Here is a 19,495-nt window from a genome sequence, read left to right on the forward strand (position 1 = left end):
CAGTGGTTTTAGAAGCACTGGGCCAGGAAAGAAGACCAAATACATATATTTCTTCTTATAAATCACGTATTGTAGCAGGTCTCTTTAGTCTCCTATAATCTGGAGCAGTTAGTTCCTCAGCCTTTTTCTTTTATGACTTTGACAGTTACATGGAGGGATGTTTTAAATTAAAAAAACCTATTAAAGAGCTGGGAGAAAATACATGTTATCTTTTGTTTATGTAAGAAGGACTTTTGCAAAAAAGACCTTAAAGAAATTCCAACCATAGATTTGACTTTCTAAAAAATTTAAAAATCCTATAAAACCAACCAACCAACCAACCAACCAACCAAATGAATCCCAACCAAATCCAGGAACATTTGCCCTGAAGATGACAGACATAAAGCTTTTTCGAGGCAAACAAACAACAAAAACCCCAACATTTTATAAAAGCGGGCATAGGACATGAATAGGCATTGCACAAAAGAACAAGTACAAATAGCCACTAACATGAAATCAAACAACTCTAAGGGCATTCAAGTGAATGTAGATCAAGACAGTGGGGGACCTGCATTCATTTTTTTTTTTTTTTGAAAGTTGGATTAAATTATTAGGAATGATTCTCCACTGTCTGCAAGGGTGGGGTAAGGGGTAGTCTCTCACACTGATGATACAATGTACATTGAAGCAAACTTTATTGGGGGGGGGAAGTTAGGGAACATATAAAAGCTTTAAATAACAAAGACTTAGTGTTATGAGCTCCGTGGCAGATTAACTGCTGTAGATTTGTGCATGGTAGTTTAAAGGTTTTTATTTCACTTTATTTTTAATAATGCTCCCAATTTTGTGTAGAAGAGGAAACTTTAGCCTCCTAGGTTCTTTTGGCTGGTCTAATACTTAAATTAACGTGAGACAAATTAACAAGAGAAGATAACAAATTTAATTACATACATACACATGGGAATCTCACATACACTAGAGGTTCCAAGACAAAGTTAAAATGAGGTGTATGTGACATTTTGGGCTAAGGATGAGGTAAGGCACTTAGGGGGCTTCAGAGAGGAGGAAGGTCGTTGCGGATGTTAACAGATGTTCAGTAATAAGTAGTTTGCCCTGCCATATAGATTGGTCAACACATTATTTCTGGTGATAATTCTTACTAATGGGCAAGGCCCCTAATTTAAATTCTTTAAGGGAGAAGTAAAAGTTTCTCATGAGTCTCAGGTTCTTGACTCCCTTCAGCTCAAAATAATTCACATGCCAAAGAGGAACATTTTGAGGAGGCGTTTTCTAAATCCCTACACTTGTAAATAATAGACATATCTTTTTAAGAAAAACATGCTTTTAGATCATTGAAGGAAACCTTTTGCATCCAAAAGGCTTCTTTAGAAAAGATTAAGAGAAGGATTTCTTTCACGAATGAGTGACCTTTGTTTTGGTTAAATATGAGTTGATTTTCAGTAAAGTAAGTAGTTTACAGTTAATGTGAAGTGCACCTGGGTGTTGGCATGGGTTGGGGTTGGTTGTGGGCTCCTGAGTAAGTCCTACCTAATTCTGGTCAGCAGCCCCCAAGAGTCAGGGGCAGTCTTCAGCTTTGGGAGAGATGGGGTTGTTTGAGGGATGTGATAGCAGGGAGGACAGCCTGGAGACTATTTTGGTTCTGTGGACTTGATATCCCAATGACCACAGAGGGAGGAGTGGGGAAAAGTGATGGCTCTGAGAGAATGAGGACGCTCGGCTGAATCTGGTGACTGGAAGCTAATATGTGGGAGGTACAGGACAGTGAAGGAATGGATGACAGGCTCCTGGCAGGAACAGGGCTGGCAAGAGGGAGTCCCCACTTAGAGGAGGGCCATGAGGCTTTTACTCTTCGAGCCTTTTGCCACGATGGTGAACCACTCACCGTGTTGGGATGGGAAGACTGAGGCGAGGTGTGTTGAAGATCTGAGCTTGAGGAGAAGTTAGCTGGTGATGCGGATTCGGTGAGAGGAAAAAAGCAGAGTTCGATGCTCAGAGATCAAAAAGGAGTCTTGGTCAAAAGGAGCCCAGAGCGGAAGAGTCTGGGAGCATGGCAGCCAGGAGACTTAAGTATTTATAGTGTAGTCATAACTGGCCTTATCTGGCTTTCTTATCAGAGGGAAGCTTCTCTTTCATAGCAACTTGTCTACCTTATTCTTTCCTTCTCAGGCAGGTGGTTTACTCCCTCTACTTTCCTCTGATCCTCCCTCTACCATCATTCATTCTAGGAAGCTTAACCCTTTCCATACAGTGTCATCCTTCTGCCTCAGCGCCCCCTTCCAGCCCAGCCCAGCCCAGCCCACCTTTCCTTCATTTTCAGAGGAAGAGATACCATCTCTGCTGTAAGGGTTGCCCTCATTTGTCCAGAAGAGCCTCACCTCCCTCCTTCCTTGGAAACTTGCTGCTTCCTTTACATCCCCCCCCCCCCCCCCCTTAAAGATGTGAGGAGAGGTCCTGGAGTTCCTCCTCAGCAGAGTCAGAGGGGAATGAACCTCTGCAGGTCTCACTTCTTACGCATTTTAATTTTTATCTTCTCTCCTCTTCAAAATATGTAAGGAGATGGTTCTGAACTAGTTTTCAAACCATGGAATCCAACAAGGATGGGGATGCCCTACCTCTCCCCATCCCCTGCCTTCTGAAAATAGGGGTATCTAGCTCCTTATAACTCTGATTAAGAATTCGTTTGGTAGCCCTGGCTGGTTTGGCTCAGGGCATAGAGTGTTGGCTTGGGGACTGAAAGGTCCCGGGTTCGATTCCTGTCAAGGGCACATGCCCGGGTTGTGGGTTCGATCCCCAGTCGGGTTCGTGCAGGAGGCAGCCAGTCAATGATTCTCTCTCATCATTGATGTTTCTATTTCTCTCTCTCCCTCTCCTTTCTTCTCTGAAATCAATAAAAATATATTAAAAAAAAAAAAAAGAATTCGTTGGGTAAAGTCTTTTGTGGGTTAAAGTGTTTTATGAGCCACTGGTTTTAAACAATAACTCATGGCACATTCTTCTATGAGTTAAACGCACTATATGTTAGCACCTTAGAGTGTCTCATAACATGGAGAATCTGAAGGAATGTATGTTATATTGCAGACTGTTTACTTTTATAGCTTATCACTAGAAAGAGATGAAAACATTACAGGGTGAAAATAGTTTAAAATAAAGTGATTTCTGTAAATAACTGACATAAAAATCTTGACCTACTTGTCTTCAGAATGAGGCCTGTCTCCCAAGGCTTCAGGCTGACCTCAAGGGAAATTTTGCAGTCTTCAGAAAAGAATGACCTGGCAAATGCACTACTTAAAGGGAAGCCTAATTTTGGGCCTCTCTTAGAAAGCGAGGAAGCCACATATTGCATAGCCAAGTGTAAACTAATCAATTTTAATAGTGGCTTTCGTGTTCACACACATATATACTTGTAATTTTTCCACCATGTAAATTATTTATGTTCTTAGAAACACTTCAGTCTATTACTCCTGTTCTATTTGATAATGTAATGATACATTGTTGGGATTTTCAGGTTTAGATGAATTATTAGATTTTCTCTGTAGTATCCTAGGCAGACAGATCACCAAGATTTCCTTCCTCCCTCTTACCTTCAAAAAATGCTCTATAGGGGGTATATCCATGTACGTGTAGGTGTGTGTACATGCACACTCATTGGCAATGGCCTGCGACCTTGGGCCCATGACTCTGCCTTCCCATTACTTTTCCACATTAGAAAGGAATTTAAGTTGGGTGGCCTCTGCCCGTGGCATTTTAACTTCATTCACTTGGTTTCCTCATGGACCTTTGAAGGCCCCCTCTCTTGGGTATTTAATCCTCTTCACTCTCTAAAGTTGCTTTTGATCAGATATCTTAGTTCGAGTCTTTGCAGAAGCAGACTGCAAGACAAGGATTTGAGTGCAAATAGTTTATTTGGGATGAAGGTAGGGAGTGGAAAAGTGAGACAAGGAGGATAAGGTGGTCACTAAAGAGTGAGTTACTAAGCCAGCTCTCACTGTGGGCAGCCGGTGCTTAAGTCTGGGGGAAAATGTGGGAGCCAGTGTAGAATGGTTACCTCACAGGTATTCCATCTGAGGGGTGAGGGAGGGCAGTTTATACTCTAACTTCTCTAGTCTTGGTTGAAGGCTGCTCTTGAGGGGCAAGAGGGTGGCAGAGCTGATAGGGACAGGAAGCCAGGAGGTGTGCCCTGGAGTAGTAGGAAGGGATTATGGGTAGGGTACTCCCAGCATTTTCTATTCCAGGCTCCTGATTGAGATTGTGGTTTAATGACAAGAGCACTGTGGTTTTTGGAGTAGACTGACCCATGCTGTCACCTCGAAGTATTCCTCAATAACCTTCAGGTCCATCTTCCTTTAAAAAGTCAAGAAAAAGCCTATCACTCTTGTCCATATTTAGTCTTTCTAGATCAGTGGTTCTCAAACTTCCTAATGCCGTGACCCTTTTAATACAGTTCCTCATGTTATGGTGACCCTCCATTTCATTGTTACAAATTGAACATAATTAAAGCATAGTGATTCATCACAAAAACCATATGTAATTATGTATGTGTTTTCCGATGGTCTTAGGCGACCCCTGTGAAAGGGTCGTTCGACCCCCAAAGGGGTTGTGACCCACAGGTTGAGAACAGCTGTTCTAGATCATCTCAAGCACTTCTATGTCTAAGCTTTTTTTTTTTTTTTTTTTTTTTTTTTTTTTGGTTAATCCTCACTTCAGGATATTTTTCCCCATTGATTTTTAGAGAGATTGGAAGGAAAAGGTAGGGAGAGGAGGAGGAAGGGGGGAGGGGAGTGAGGGGGGGGGGGAGAGAGAGAGAGAGAGAGAGAGAGAGAGAGAGAGAGAGAGAGAGAAAGAAACATCAATGTGAGAGACACATTGATTGGTTGCCTCTTGCACATGCCCCATTGGGGGCCACAATTTCACCTGCAACCAAGGTATGTGCTCTTGACCTGGAATCAAACCAGAGACTCTTTGGTGTTTGGGCTGATGCTCTAACCATTAGAAACACTAGCCAGGGCGCATGTCTAAGCGTTTTAAACCAGCACACCAAGAGCAACCCCTAAGAGGACTGTGCCCATTAAGGGGCAAGCATAGTCATAGGTGCTGGGGACACAGAAATGAGAGACATGATCCCAGCCCACAGGAACTCGAGGTCTAGGGGGTGAGTATTGGATGGCTTACCTAGATGGCCTTTTCAAGTGGGAAAGGACTTGAAGTGAATCAACTAATCATAAAAAATTTGTGGGTGCTTTAGAATTTGAGTCCAACATTCTTCCCTTTTAGACCCTGGTTCTTTTTTTTTTTTTTTTAATATATTTTATTGATTTTTTACAGAGAGGAAGGGAGAGAGATAGAGAGCTAGAAACATCGATTGGAGAGAAACATCGATCAGCCGCCTCCTGCACATCTCCCACTGGGGATGTGCCCGAAACCCAGGCACATGCCCTTGACCAGAATCGAACCTGGGACCCCTCAGTCTGCAGGCCGACGCTCCATCCACTGAGCCAAACCGGTCTCGGCTAGACCCTGGTTCTTATTGGCTGAGTGACATTGGATGAAACAGCGTCCCATTTCTCTGAGCCTCAGTTTCCTCAGCTGTAAAGTGGGATTACTGATAACCTACTTTATGGGATTGAGGATTAAATAAGATAACCTTGAAAAATGGATTACATTTGGGTAGACGAGAGGCATGGGAGAGAGGAAGGTCAGTGGATAGGTCACTTAACTATAGTAAGATGACACAGCAGAGGTAGGAAAAATGGTTTTGGAGGCTTGATCATGGAGGATGTTGAATCTCAAGCTCCAGTAGGAACTTTGCTTCAGAGACTGAGGTTTCAGTGTGTCTCAGAAAGGCTGAGGGAAAGGGCCTTCATTCAGTCTTTACAGTAATATGATATTCTTGACCCACGTAACTATTCACAGGATCTAGAACTAAACTTTCAGGGAGTTTAGTTTTAATGACCTTCAACTGTAGACTCTCAAATCCTGGATCCACCTCTAGAACCACAAACCCTCTTGATGTGGTGGATAATTTGCTTATATGGAAATCTATTAAGAATTTAGCACCATCACGACCAGACTTAGAAAACAGCCCCTGGTCCATTTTTGAGGCTAAGGCTCAACAAGGTGGCAGTCTCTTTTTTTTTTTTTAAAATATATTTTATTGATTTTCCACAGAGAGGAAGGGAGAGAGACAGAGAGCTAGAAACATCAATGAGAGAGAAACATCGATCAGCTGCCTCCTGCACATCTCCCACCGGGGATATGCCCGCAACCCAGGCACATGCCCCTGACCGGAATCGAACCCGGGACCCCTCAGTCCGCAGGCCGACGCCCCATCCACTGAGCCAAACCGGTTTCGGCAAGGTGGCAGTCTCTTAATTACAAGTCCGTTTTGTGAGAAGACTTAGGTCTTACAGGGGTTCAGAAATATCCTTCACTTACCATGCAATCTAATGGACTGGTATCTTGGAAGGTTCGTGAGAGAGAACCTTCTATTTTGAAGTCAAGATTGTTTGCAATTTCCAACTAACGTATCACCTATGTTCCTTTGATCTTTGTCTTCAGCTGCTCATGTTTCCCACTTGGAGAATGTGTCGGAGGAAGAAATGAACAGACTCCTGGGAATCGTGTTGGATGTGGAGTATCTCTTTACCTGTGTCCATAAGGAAGAGGATGCAGACACCAAACAAGTTTATTTCTACCTATTCAAGGTGCGGTTTTAACATTTTAAAAGGCTTTTCTTCTTCCTCTCATTGTCCGAATGTGCTTCGTTTCTGTACCCCAGGTCACGGGTGGGAAGGCTCTCAGCTCATGATACATTTTGCCCTCAGGGTTTGCTGAAGCATGCGTTTCTTCATGACACACCATACGTTGGACATATGACTCTGCTTGAGAGCCTTTGTACATGTATGCCTTTATTTGCTTATGCTTCCAGATTTCTTTCCATCCACCCATCCATTCATCCGTCCAACAAATGTTTCTTGCACACCTGCTCTGTGCATGGCACTCATGTAGGCATGAGGGTTAGATCAGTGGGCAGAACAAAGTCTTTGCCCTCGTGGAGTTGACATTTCAGTAGAAGAGGCAGACAACCAACAAGTCAATAATATATTTGCAGGTGGTGCTAAGTGCTGTGAAGAGAAACAAAGTAGGGTAAGTGGAATCAGAATGGCAGGGATGGTAGCGGGTGGGGGGATACAGTAGTGAGGAAGGGCAGTTAGCGAAGGCCTGTCTGAGATGGCGGTTGAGCAGAAACGCAAATGGGGCGGTAGGAGCCATCCCTGAAAGGGGCTGGGGGAAGAGCCTTCCAGGCGCCGGAGAGAACAGTACGTAGACTGTGCACCCAGTGAGCTTGATGTGATGTGGGAACAGCAAGGAGGCCAGCGTGTGGAGCCCAGTGGGCAGGGGGAGGCTGGGGTTAGGGTGGCCCGAGGGCCTTGACTCTTATGCTGCAAGGGGAACAATCGAGTTTCCACATTTGTTGTGACATCTTACCACTGTGCGCTGTGCCTTGTTGACACTAGTCACTGGTTATCACTCCCACTCCCCGTAGCTGCCTCTTCGCGGCTCTGCCTCAGCTCCTTTGGGTCGTGTCCCTTCTTCTCCACAGATACACTTCTCCCCGGGTTTCCGATTGCAGTCAGGACTGACAGATGTGGGAGGGAAACTCGTGGTGGGAACAGATAGAAAAACTTCAGGTTGCTAAACGTAGATTCAGAAAGAAGGCTGATAGAGGAATGATTTTTTAAAACATTGGTTATTGAAGGCACTGTTAACTATTGTCAGTGGTCACCAACCTTTCGGACCTCACGGACCACCGGTTGGCAACTACTGAATTATGTTATAAGTGTGTAACCTTTATAAGGATCTTTAAAAACAAATACAAAAACCAAAACACTCCACTCAGAGCTCAAAGCCAGGACACACTTGCTTCTTCTAATGAGTGCTGGGCTTCATTGTATATGAGAAGGACAGATACATTTTCCATTGAGTCCCCTCTTTTGCTTTGGTTGTTAGGAATCTCAGTGAAAATTTTGTGTCCAATTTCTATAGCTTTTTTTTTTTTTCCGGGCTGAATTTACTTGATATGTAATTTTTCTTCTCCCTTTTTATTAACTAATAGTGTGTTTGGGATAGATAGGGGATAGTGGGAGGGAGAATTATATTTTTAAATTTTGGGGTCATGTGGAGATATTAACTCTAAAAAGGTTAATTGGAAGGAGAAAGAGAGAAGAAGATGAAGGAAGGAGGGAGGGAGAGAGAGAGAGAATATATGAATGAATAGCTGAATTCCCCAGAGCCTTTAGCAGGCACTAGGCTACTCCAGGTGACAGCTTGTTGACATGGCTGTGAGGCCTGAGTCATCAGAGTGAACCCTGGCAGGTTCGTACTGTTTAGAGCTTCTTTGGAAAAAGATCTTCGTTGAAGAAAAACAACGCCTGCTTGACTGCAGCTATTATTTGCCTTGGAACTAAGCTCCCTGGCAGGCCCCCGCTGCCCTGTTGGAAGTGAAGGTGGTATCAACGTTTCCATCCTGTCAGCCTCCTCTCGATTCTGTTTCTAACCAACCAAATAGGCTGGAAAGCACTGCTCTGCTTAGAAGTACATTTTCTCTCTCTTTCTTACCTCCCAAATATATTTGCTTGGGAAACCAAATCCAAAATATTCAGTATTATCCCCCATCCCCCCCCCCCCCCCCCGCAATCATTTTTTGGGCAAAATAAGTTCTAAATCACCGTTCCTTAGCTTTTGAAAGGCATTTCCTGTGTCTTATATGTCTCAATAATGAAATTAAAATGTATTATGTATTTTAGTAGCAGTGGAAAACCTTCAGTCTTAGATGTTGAAAATAGACTCAGTGAGAAGCTGCTTTCTAAGGCTCAGTGTATCTTAGTGCCTGTGAATGGGGCTCTGGAGCCCAGCTATCTGAGTTCAAAACCAGCCCCAGCACTTACTACATGTGACCTTGGACAAGTCATTTTCCCTCAGTTTCCTTATCTGTAAAATACAAACAATAATAGCACCTACATCAAAAGATTGCTATGACCAGAGAAAGATAAATCTCACATGATCTCATTCATTTGTGGAATATAATGAACAACATAAACTGATGAACAAAAACAGATCCAGAGACAGAGAAGCATTGATCAGGCCATCAAACCTCAGATAGAAAGTAGGGGAGGGTGAGGGTAAGGTGTGGAGAGATCAACCAAAGGACTTGTATGCATATAAGCCTAACCAATGGACACAGACACCAGCGGGGTGAGGGCATGAGTGGGGGAGGGGGTGAGGGACAATGTGGGGATAAGGACACACATGTAATACCTTAATCAATACAGAAAAAAATTGAAAAAGAAAGATTGCTATGACTATTAAATTAGAAAATATATACAAAGAACTACAAAGAGTGCCTGGCAAAATTAAGGATGCAAATGCTTGCTGCTATTATTAAATGTTTTTTATATGCCCATTTATCCCAGCTTCATTCTTTTGTAGGAAATGAGATTCAACATCTCCCCAATCCACCAGTTTATCTCTCAATTGAAACCCCCAATGCGCCAAGTTCCCAAATGGTCTTATTTTCACTGGGCCAAAAAAAAAAAAAAAAAAAAGTAGGCAACCAGAATTATTTGTATTTAAATTTCATGATCAATTTATATATGTTGTTAAAATCACTTACTGCACATTTTTCTTGGTAAAGATGGACATGATACAGCCTCAGGATCAACAAATGATGTACCCTAATAACTTACATGGCCCTGTAGGACACACCTAGTGGGGACACATGGTGACCTTCAACCTTGGGGGTTCATTTTCATTAACCCCTGGGAGATTGATTGCCTTGTTTTGTTTCTGTTGAAAAGGCAGCACTGGTAAGCAGAGAAAGGAGGGTAAAAAGTAACTTAAATAGATTCAGGGTTATATATCGTAACAGACCCACATGTAAAGGTTACAGAAGATTCAAGCAAAGGTGGAAGGTAGAGAATTTCAATATTAAATTTATTTTTAAATTAGGTCTTGATTAGTGGCTCTCTGCTCCCTTTCTCTCTGCTGTTTGCCCTTGAGGGCTTGACATTCCAGGGGCAGGGATTAAGAGCAATGTTTTGTTTAGTGGGTATTGAGATGCCAGAATGCTTGGCCTGCATTCTGTGGATGGAGAGGAAATGAAAAAAGACCGCAACAGTGAAAGTTGCCAGTTGAGAGCCCTGCAAAATTCCTTCCCAAAGACGCTGGGCCCCATAGATTATGCCTATGACATACAGCTGCTACAGCCTGCCCCCACCCCACCCCCACCCCACCCCACCTCCTTTGTGCAAAATGGACCTCAGCCTTCCAGGGGCTTAAACAATACCCTCTGGAGGGGCAGCCCACCTGCAGTGTTCTAGATGGGCGTGTGCAAAGTTTGCATGGTGTACACAGGCAACATAAACTGCTGAACAACATAAACTGATGAATTTCCAATAGCCTCCGGGTCAGTGGGAAGCCAGAAACAGAGTGGGGAGAGGGGAAAGGACATAGATAGAGGTGTCTGGTGGCCACTGCTGGGAGCTCTAGGATGCCCAGAACGTGAAATGTGTCCAGTTCCTCATAGCTCTGGTCATGGGTGTGAAGGTAAACCTGGGTTACCTGGTAGTCACCCATTTTATTGACTTAAGGGTTTATTTACATGTTGTTGAGATAAATAGAATATGGTGACTTCCCTTCAAAGGCTGTGTGTGTGTGTGTGTGTGTGTGTGTGTGTGTGTGTGTGTGTGTGTGAGAGAGAGAGAGAGAGAGAGAGAGGCTTTGATTGATTTTTCAAAATTATTTCTTTGCAGCTCTTGAGAAAGTCTATTTTACAAAGAGGAAAACCTGTGGTTGAAGGCTCTTTGGAGAAGAAACCCCCATTTGAAAAACCTAGCATTGAACAGGTAAAAAGAAAAAAGAGAAGCCCCTTTCTTGCTTTAAGGTTGAACAAGCCTCTTAATCTTCCTCTCACGCCTTTCTTCTGTCCTCCGTCCCTGATCCAGAGATGTTCACCAAGGCTGTGGAAACTGTCTTGGACCCTTTGGCTCAGAAGCGAGTACTTAATTTAGTAAATGATCTAGTTTTTGTCTTTTAGGGTTGCTCTGTACTCAGAATTCACTGTGTGCTTGGGGAAGAGAACTATTAAGTAGAACATGTTGTTCGTAAAAACACATGAAATGTGCTTTTTCTTGCTGTTGATGTTTAAAAATTGAGTCTTTGTCCTTTTGCTCGGCACTGTCTGAAAAAGACTATTGAGGTGAAGGAGTTCAGTAGCAATGTGAAAAACATTGTAAATCCAGCAAAAAAATGCAATACAGAGGTGAGATTTTTATGTCCAGAAATTCACTTCCTGCTCCATTGTGATTCCTGGAAGGAAGTCGATTTACTCAGGGAATCTGTTGACATGTGTAGACTTTTTGTGTTAGGTGTTGTCAGTATCTCTCATCAGCATCACTTTTTTAGCCTGTCATTTTCCGGTTGACTAAATCTCATACTGGACTGAATTTCTTGATGAGGATGATTACAGAAGATTGTGGTGATATCAAAGTCCTTACAAATAAATGTATTTTTATCAGTCAGTTTTGAGTAGAAGGAATTTTTGTCTCCAAACTGTATTAAATAAGAATTCATTGTCCTTTTATTTGACATTAGAGTAAATGGGAGTGTTCTACAAAAAGATTAAATTAATCCACAGATTTTTTTTTTTAAAAGCTCATAATTTTGAATAATTTTTTGGGGGAGGGATGGGCAAGCTTTCTGAAATAAAGAGTGATAGTAAAGAGTTTAAATTCTAGTGGAGTTTAAATTCAATGGAAGGTGTACTGGTAGCCTTTTCATTAAAATTTTGCTAAGGCAAAAACATTATATCTATCCAAGATCATCATAGGCGAGTCACTGTGTTGAGACTACAGCAAGAATTATTCTGAAAAATAGTTCCTATTTTATTTTTGAAGGGGTTTTGACCTTTTCAGCCTGTGATTTTGGTTTTCTTTTTAACCTGTCAGGATAGCAGCAGGCATAGAATTGCAACTCACAGCCTCTCTGTCTTGTCACTTTTCATTCGCTGTGATCTGAGGCACGATTCCCTCTGGGCTTTCCTTTTTTCTAATAGGGAAAAGGAAGATTTTTGTGACGAGAGAAATGTCCTCTTTTGCTAAGACATCACCTAGGGTGCCGACTCTGTGGGTGTTCAGAATTAGTGTGATTGCACAGTTACCTGAATAAATTGCCTTCCTTCCTTTTAAGGGTGTGAATAACTTTGTACAGTACAAATTCAGTCACCTGCCATCCAAAGAAAGGCAGACAATAGTGGAGTTGGCAAAAATGTTCCTAAACCGCATCAACTATTGGCATCTGGAGGCACCATCTCAACGAAGACTGCGATCTCCCAATGATGATATTTCTGGATACAAAGAGAACTACACAAGGTAATCGGGCGACGAGCTCTTTTCCTTTGGGCCCTGTAGAGCACATTGGGGACATAAAATTGCTACTTGTCTCTGCAAGCTAGGGTTGTCCAGTTACGGTGACATCAACTCAGAGAGAATGTCTGCAGGCTCCTACTTTTCTTTTGATGTTTTTATTTCATTTTTATTTTTTTATTGGTTTCAGAGAGAGGAAGGGAGAGGGAGAGAAGAATAGAAACATCAATGATGATGTTTCAGGGCACATTCCTGGGTTGCGGGTAGGGGGCATGCAGGAGGCAGCCGATCAATGATTCTCTCTCATCATCAGTGTTTCTATCTCTCCCTCTCCCTTTTCCTCTCTGATATCAATGAAACAAACAAACAAACAAACAAACAAAAAAACAATGACCATACCATGAATATAATAGAGTTAAAGAATTTTTTTAAAGGAAAGATCACCCTAGTCCCAGCATCATGACAGAACTAACATCATTAAATATATTGTCTTCCAGTCTTTGCCCCTTTAAGTAAATATTTCATATTTGTTAGAATGAAAGAAAATACAGAGTTCTCATCCTTTTGTCTCCCCACTTAACATCATCTCACACATTTTACTGGTTACATTACAGTCCGTTGAATTGATGTACAATAATTTACCTAATCATTTCCCTATTTTTTGGCATCAAACTCTTCCAGTATTCTTTTGCACATTTTTTTCCTAAAGTGGGAATTTATTTTTATTGCTTATGATCTGCAAAATAATAAAATTGCCTTTGAAAATCTTAAACATGGGCCATACAAAATAGAATGACCTACATTTGTTAAAGTAAGAAGGTGACTTGGATTATCCATTCTATTCACCTTTTTTATACCTTTTGCCATAGATTTTATAGGCACAGCAAGCTTGCTTCAGGGGGTATTATGGAGCATATATGTGTTTCTGATTTAAAGTACGGAGTGCTTTTTGATAGCCTGTAAAGACCCCTTGTCCCAGGTTATTTTCTATAATAGCAGATGACATGCAAATGGATATAATTTAAGATAAGCCTTGCTTTCTGATAACTGGCCTGATTTCAAGATAAATACGCCTTATCCCTTCCTTCCTCCTTTTTACAGTATATACAGTTTGAATTATAAAATATTTTCTCCTAATTATTGACTTTTAGAGGGATTACAGATTTCATCAAACTCAATTTTTAAATTATATCTTCATATCTGCACCTCCATTTCAGAATTTTACATGAACAACAATTCCTCTATTTGTTGTAATTGTTGTTTGAAATAAGAGCTGAGATAATAAATTTCTAAAACATAAATATCTTTTAAACTCATCTGTGGGCCATTGACAGAGCTGAATGTTTGTCAATGCTGAACCCCTGAAAGTATTGACCACTCTGAACAGAGGAAAGTTGCTTCATCAAGAAGGAGAATTAAAGGCGAAGTAGCATGGGAGATATTACAGTGTTTTAGAAAGCAGAATATAAACACTGTTAGCACTTAGGATTTACCAAGAAATGGGTAGAGTTTAGGAATACTGAAGGAGTAGTACAAATAGAAATTAAGCTTGGAATGAGTGATGGGTTTGAATCATGGCTCCATTTCTTCCTGGTTTTGGGTGCTCTAGACCAGTCACTTCACCTCCTTGACCTTCAGCTGCTTCCTCTGTCCAAGTGTCAGACGTGTTGTGCATGTTCCATGAGGTGGTTTGTGCGTAGTTTCTGGCACTCAGAACAGGTGCTGGAAAGATGCTCGTCATCGATTTCCTCCCACACGTGTTGTTGCCTAAAACTCAGTCAGGCCCTGCCAACATGGACCTCTTATTAAGCTAGAGCACGTACAATTGAATGAGTGCGCTTGTTGGAATATCACTTTGGAAGCTAAGGTGATACGGAGAAAGGCAGCAGCAGGGGCCTCTCCAGCCCAGCATTCTTGAGCCAGCAGCTGAGGCAGAGGAGCGGAGTCCGACAGCGACCAAGGGGAACCGCTGAGAGACTGAAATGAATATGCCCCGATGAGTTCTGAAACCTGCTGATTTCTAGGTAGAATGTAGACCAAGAGTTTCTGTTAATAATAAATAAGGAAATGAAGGTAGACAACACCTCCCCCGCTGCCCCACCATCACGCCATGTTGACAAAGAAAGGGAAGTAGAGAACCTGTGAAAATGATGAGAAGAATTGCTTCGGAGTAAACCTCACTGTCACGACTACTTGGGAATTGAAAAAACCACACACGACTGCGACGTGGTGTCTCACTGATACCAATCTCCTAAAAAAATGGGTAATATTACAGGCTGCAGGCACCACTAGACTTTATCTTGATGTGTAAGCGAGCCTTGGGGCCTGTACCGCTGGCTCAGCATATAATTTACAGCAATTGCTGCGATTAGAACAAAGGGGCTGAAAACTTCTGGTGCTCACAGCAGCATGAAAATGGGGTGAACTAGGATTCTCTGTGGAAAAGACTGGGCTCAGAAAATGATTACGGTCATTACAGAGCTAACTCTTGACGTTTTATCCAGGAGAAATTTATGTGTAGATTGAACAGAACTGCTTAAATGGTTTATATTTTCTGTTCTGATTAAAAGAAAACTATATTATGTGTTGAAACTCTTTGATATCGATGTTAAGGTCTATTTAATAATTAATATAGGTACATATCAAATATACATTATACATATCCCCCCAAAATCACTGTGGTTTTAGAAAAAAAAAATCTGGTGCAAAATTTTGAAATACCCTGAATTTCATGATGGTACACTAATATAACTCCAAGAAGAAATAACTGAAAATGCAAGTGCCAGAAAAATATGATACATTAAAATATATCTGACTAACAGAATCTGCTAAAGGAAAGTGGCAAATAGTTTGTCTTAGATTCTGAGTTTTGCAGAACTTTTGAAAGGGGGGAGATGTTTCGTGAGACTATAGGGCAAGTTAGAACTTCAGTTGATTTTGTGAAAGTTTTAGGTAATCGTTGCTCTATGAAGCATAGCCAGCCACCATGCTTAAGGAGTATTCATAATTAGGCAGGTAAGTCTAGGACAGTATTTATCAATAGGCATGGAAAGAACAGTGGACTAGGGCAGTGGTTGGCAAACTGCAGCTCGGCAAACCGTGGCTCTCGAGCCACATGCAGCTCTTTGGCTCCTTGAGTGTGGCTCTTCCACAAAATACCACATGCGGGCGCGCACATACAGTGCAATTGAAACTTCGTGGCCCATGTGCAGAAGTTGGTATTTTGTGGAAGAGCCACACTCAAGGGGCCAAAGAGCTGCATGTGGCTCGCGAGCCACGGTTTGCCGACCACAGGACTAGGGAATAGGAGACCTAGCTTCTAGTCTGAACTCAAATAGTAACCAGCTGTGAGTTCCGGTGAACTGGGAGAGGCCACTTAAATCCTTAGGGCTTTCAGTCAGCAAGTAAGTAGAGTCTCCTGCCCTCAAACTCTCCACGTCTAGTCATGTGTTAAGAAAAGCAAGGTGGTTGCAAATCATCATGATGTTGTTAAAAAAAAAAAAATCTGAGTTATTTGAACAATTAGTAAATAGCATACACATGCCATCTCTATTAGGCATGCAAAAATGAATGAGCTCGCCTTTTACTTCTGTTTAGAAGACCTGAAAGCAGTCATTTAGGCAAAATCGTTTCTCCGGTGAAGTCTTTGGAGGAATGTGTGTGCAGAGACAAGGCACACAAACTCCCATTTTCTCCTTTCCATCTCACTACATGCGATGCCCATGTCATTTATTAAAACGGCACCGAAACACCACACTCAGACTGTCTCTTTGTCTTGTCATACTGTGCACTTTCCAGATTTATAAAATCAGACCCATCTTGGAAGTAAAACCAAAGCAAAACTAAACTAAAATGTATAAACTGAGGTCTGTAAAACATTATCAAGGACATGAATGGAAACTTATTATTGGAAAAATGTTTCTAGAAAATAACAGTCTGTGCTCTCTTCCTCGACCCTGGGAAGATGAAATGACCTAGTAAGTTCTGGATAACATGTTAGGATTTTATGACAGATATTTTTTTTCTGCTACACCCACCAAGATCACTGTTTCTGACTTGACAAAATGCAACACAACACTTAAGATCCCCATTTTGGTATTGTAATTGTAGAATGGCATGTGAGTACAAATTATTAAGACAGAAAAGTTGAGTGAAGATTATAAAAGATAGCAGGGTTTTAAGGTTAATTTTAAATATAAGCAGACAGGCTAACACTAATGAAAGTTCTCTTTTCCAAAGATGAAAAACCACACACACACACACACACACACACACACACACACACGAAATATGAAGCTATACAGAGTAAGAAAAAAAATCACACAACACAAGCCAGTAAGCACAAGTAAATGAATAATAAATATTCCACTCTTTAGTAAGGGGCTGAGAATTCCTGGGGAGCTTCCCAGAGCTGCTGGGGCACATTCGAGGTCTTCCCCTCACTTTAAAGGAGATCAGGAAGACACCCAGGGTGGCTAGGTTTTAATTGTTAGAAAGCAGGCCTGCCCTGGAAGAGGATGTTTAGATCTGCTGCCAAGGACTAAGGATCTGCAGTGAAGTTTCTGACCCTCCTCTGGTCTGGGGCCGCCCGCCCTCTGTGACCCCCACTGTACACTCATGTTGCTGGGTCCTGGGAATGAGATTTTGCAGCTCTGGGAGACCACAAAGAAAGAGGGTTGATTTTGAATAGCTTCCCTGGGCTGAACGTGCTGTCTGCAGGGTATGCCCTACATAGCCAGTGAACCCCAGAACTGTGGTCAGATCAGCAGAAAGCCCCTGGTTCCCCTCTGGGCCTGGGCACTCCTCCAGCCTCGTGTAATGCTCCAGTGTGATTTTGACCTTGAGTCTGAGTCATTGAAAATGTACCTAAGCAACAGATGGTGGAAGCTTATTACTTCCTGCACTCTGACTTGTGAACAGTCTTGAAGATCTTTATCTTCCCACCAAAGCTTCGAGAGGGGTGTGTTGCATGCTATGTAGGCATTTTAAAGAAACCTTAAATTTTATTCAGAGGACTAGATATTGGAAATCTGATTCTGTCACAAAAGCTTCCCCTGTAATTTCTTCTTTTATCTAAACTGCTATTTATGTGCCAGGAACTCTAATTGTACTTTCCATATAGGAGCTCATATAATGCTTAAAACAACCCAGTGCAGTAGGGTTGTTGTCCCCGTTTTACAGGTAAGGAAATGGAGACTTCAGAGCATAATTCAATTTCCAAAGTCATGCAACCCGTTAAGTGACAAAGCAGGGATTTGATCCTGGGCTGTCTGGCTGTAGGACTCACTGCACAGTACTACAGAATGGAACAGTTTCATAGAATTGGACCCAAGTGGTGGTATAAGGGCAAGCTAATCTTATTTGCAAGTTTCACTAGCTGGTGGTGATACCATTGCTTGTCATTGCCGCCCCAGTGTCTTCTGCTGCGGTGAATGGTTTGAGAGTAACCATAATTGGATATCTCAGCTGATCTGGGGGGGTTAAGAGATATTGATGGCACTTGTCTCCTCTCGTCACAGGTGGCTGTGTTATTGCAACGTACCACAGTTCTGTGACAGTCTACCTCGATATGAAACCACCCAGGTGTTTGGGAGAACACTGCTTCGCTCAGTCTTCACCGTTATGAGACGACAGCTCCTGGAACAAGCAAGACAGGAAAAAGACAAATTGCCACTTGAGAAACGAACTCTAATCCTCACCCATTTCCCAAAGTAAGGGGGGCGTGGGGCACTCTTGCAAGTCTTCTCGTCATCTGGGGGCTTGAAACTGATAGATGCCTGCCAAAGCCTGCGTCAATAACAAGATCAGGAATGATCTGAGAAGCATCCGGGGAGGGACAAAGGGACCCTCTCCTCAGCCCCCTCCTCGCGTCCTCTTGGGGATGGCACAGTCCATCCATCACCAGCTTGAGTTTGTGTTGACTGCAGCCATAGCCCCCTTAGCCCCACCTCATCCCACCTGGGTGCCATTGTCTCTGAGCTTCACAGAATGGGGTGGTGCTTTGTTTTGTGAAGTCAGCTGCCAGGAAGCTAGAGGGGGATGTGGGGGGGGTGGAGGGGGAGTGTGTAGAAGCAGTTTCCATCTACTCAGAAGTGGTGCAAGAGAGCTTAAGCGGCTGTTTTGTTTTTGTTTTGTTTTTCCATCCTAGCTCCCCAACCCTTTCTAAGACTGCTGAATGCCTCCCGCCTCCGCTAGTCAGTGGGCCTGCCCCCTCGCTCTTTGTAAACTAGACCCTAAGGGTGGAGCTGGACAGGAAAAGAGGGGCCTCCTTCACAATGCTCTTGTGCCTCCCTGCTCAGTTTCACGTAGAATATACATACGCTTGTGCACCTGCCAGAGCTCCAACATATGAGTAATCACTTAAATATTTTTTTCAAACGAAGGCAATGTGTTAAAGACCCGGGAAATGCGTTTTCCAGTCTGAGAACCAAATACTTCAGCTCAGAGACTGGCTGCTGGTGAGAAGGGCTGGGTGTGCAGCGGATGACTTGTCATGGAGCGATGACAGCAAGACAGGAGCAGACGGCTCATTCTGTGGGTGTCAGTCTGCCTAGAGCAGCGCTTGGAGGGAGGGGAGGGGTAGAAGTTACCGTGTGCGGAGGCTTTCTAGGTATGACAGAGCCTTCCTCCTCCACACTATTGAGAACTGCTGGTGTAGAGTTTGACCAAAGTGGCGAAACCGGGTTTTTTATTATTAAGTTACTATTACTGGATTACCCAGTTTGTGTCTTAGGAAAGATCATTTTTTAAAATAAGTTAGGTCCAACACAACAACAAAAATGGTTTTTAGGTAGAAATTGACGGGAAATTCCTTTGTTGCTTAAGACCATTCCTAAGCCCTAGGTAAAGGATGTCATGGGTGAGTCTGATGAGATTTTGCTGAACATCCAATGTTCGCAGTAGCTCCTAGCATCCTGATTTTCAGTCTTTTTTTTTTTTTTTTTGAGGAAACCGGCAACTGAGAATGAGGCATGACATGAACAATTTGGCTTCCTCCAGAGGGCAAGATTCAGAAGCACTTAATCTGCAGTGTGGATGTTGCCCCTCAGTGGTTTATGAACTCTGGGCATGCTCAT

General features: G+C 42.6%; 1 protein-coding gene across 3 annotated transcripts in view; it reads left to right on the forward strand.

Annotated features, from left to right (window-relative positions):
* KAT2B (lysine acetyltransferase 2B) overlaps positions 1–19,495 on the forward strand; it is an 88,340-nt gene that overhangs the window by 35,968 nt on the left and 32,877 nt on the right. For all 3 annotated transcript variants that reach the window (XM_036332731.1, XM_036332732.1, XM_036332734.1), the window contains exons 3-6: positions 6,556–6,701; positions 10,809–10,901; positions 12,244–12,425; positions 17,939–18,130. In XM_036332731.1, the coding sequence (XP_036188624.1) occupies positions 6,556–6,701; positions 10,809–10,901; positions 12,244–12,425; positions 17,939–18,130 (613 nt within the window). The remainder of the gene's footprint in view (positions 1–6,555; positions 6,702–10,808; positions 10,902–12,243; positions 12,426–17,938; positions 18,131–19,495) is intronic.

Source organism: Myotis myotis, unplaced genomic scaffold (assembly GCF_014108235.1).
Source record: "Myotis myotis isolate mMyoMyo1 unplaced genomic scaffold, mMyoMyo1.p scaffold_m19_p_13, whole genome shotgun sequence".
In the NCBI taxonomy this organism is placed as follows: domain Eukaryota; kingdom Metazoa; phylum Chordata; class Mammalia; order Chiroptera; family Vespertilionidae; genus Myotis; species Myotis myotis.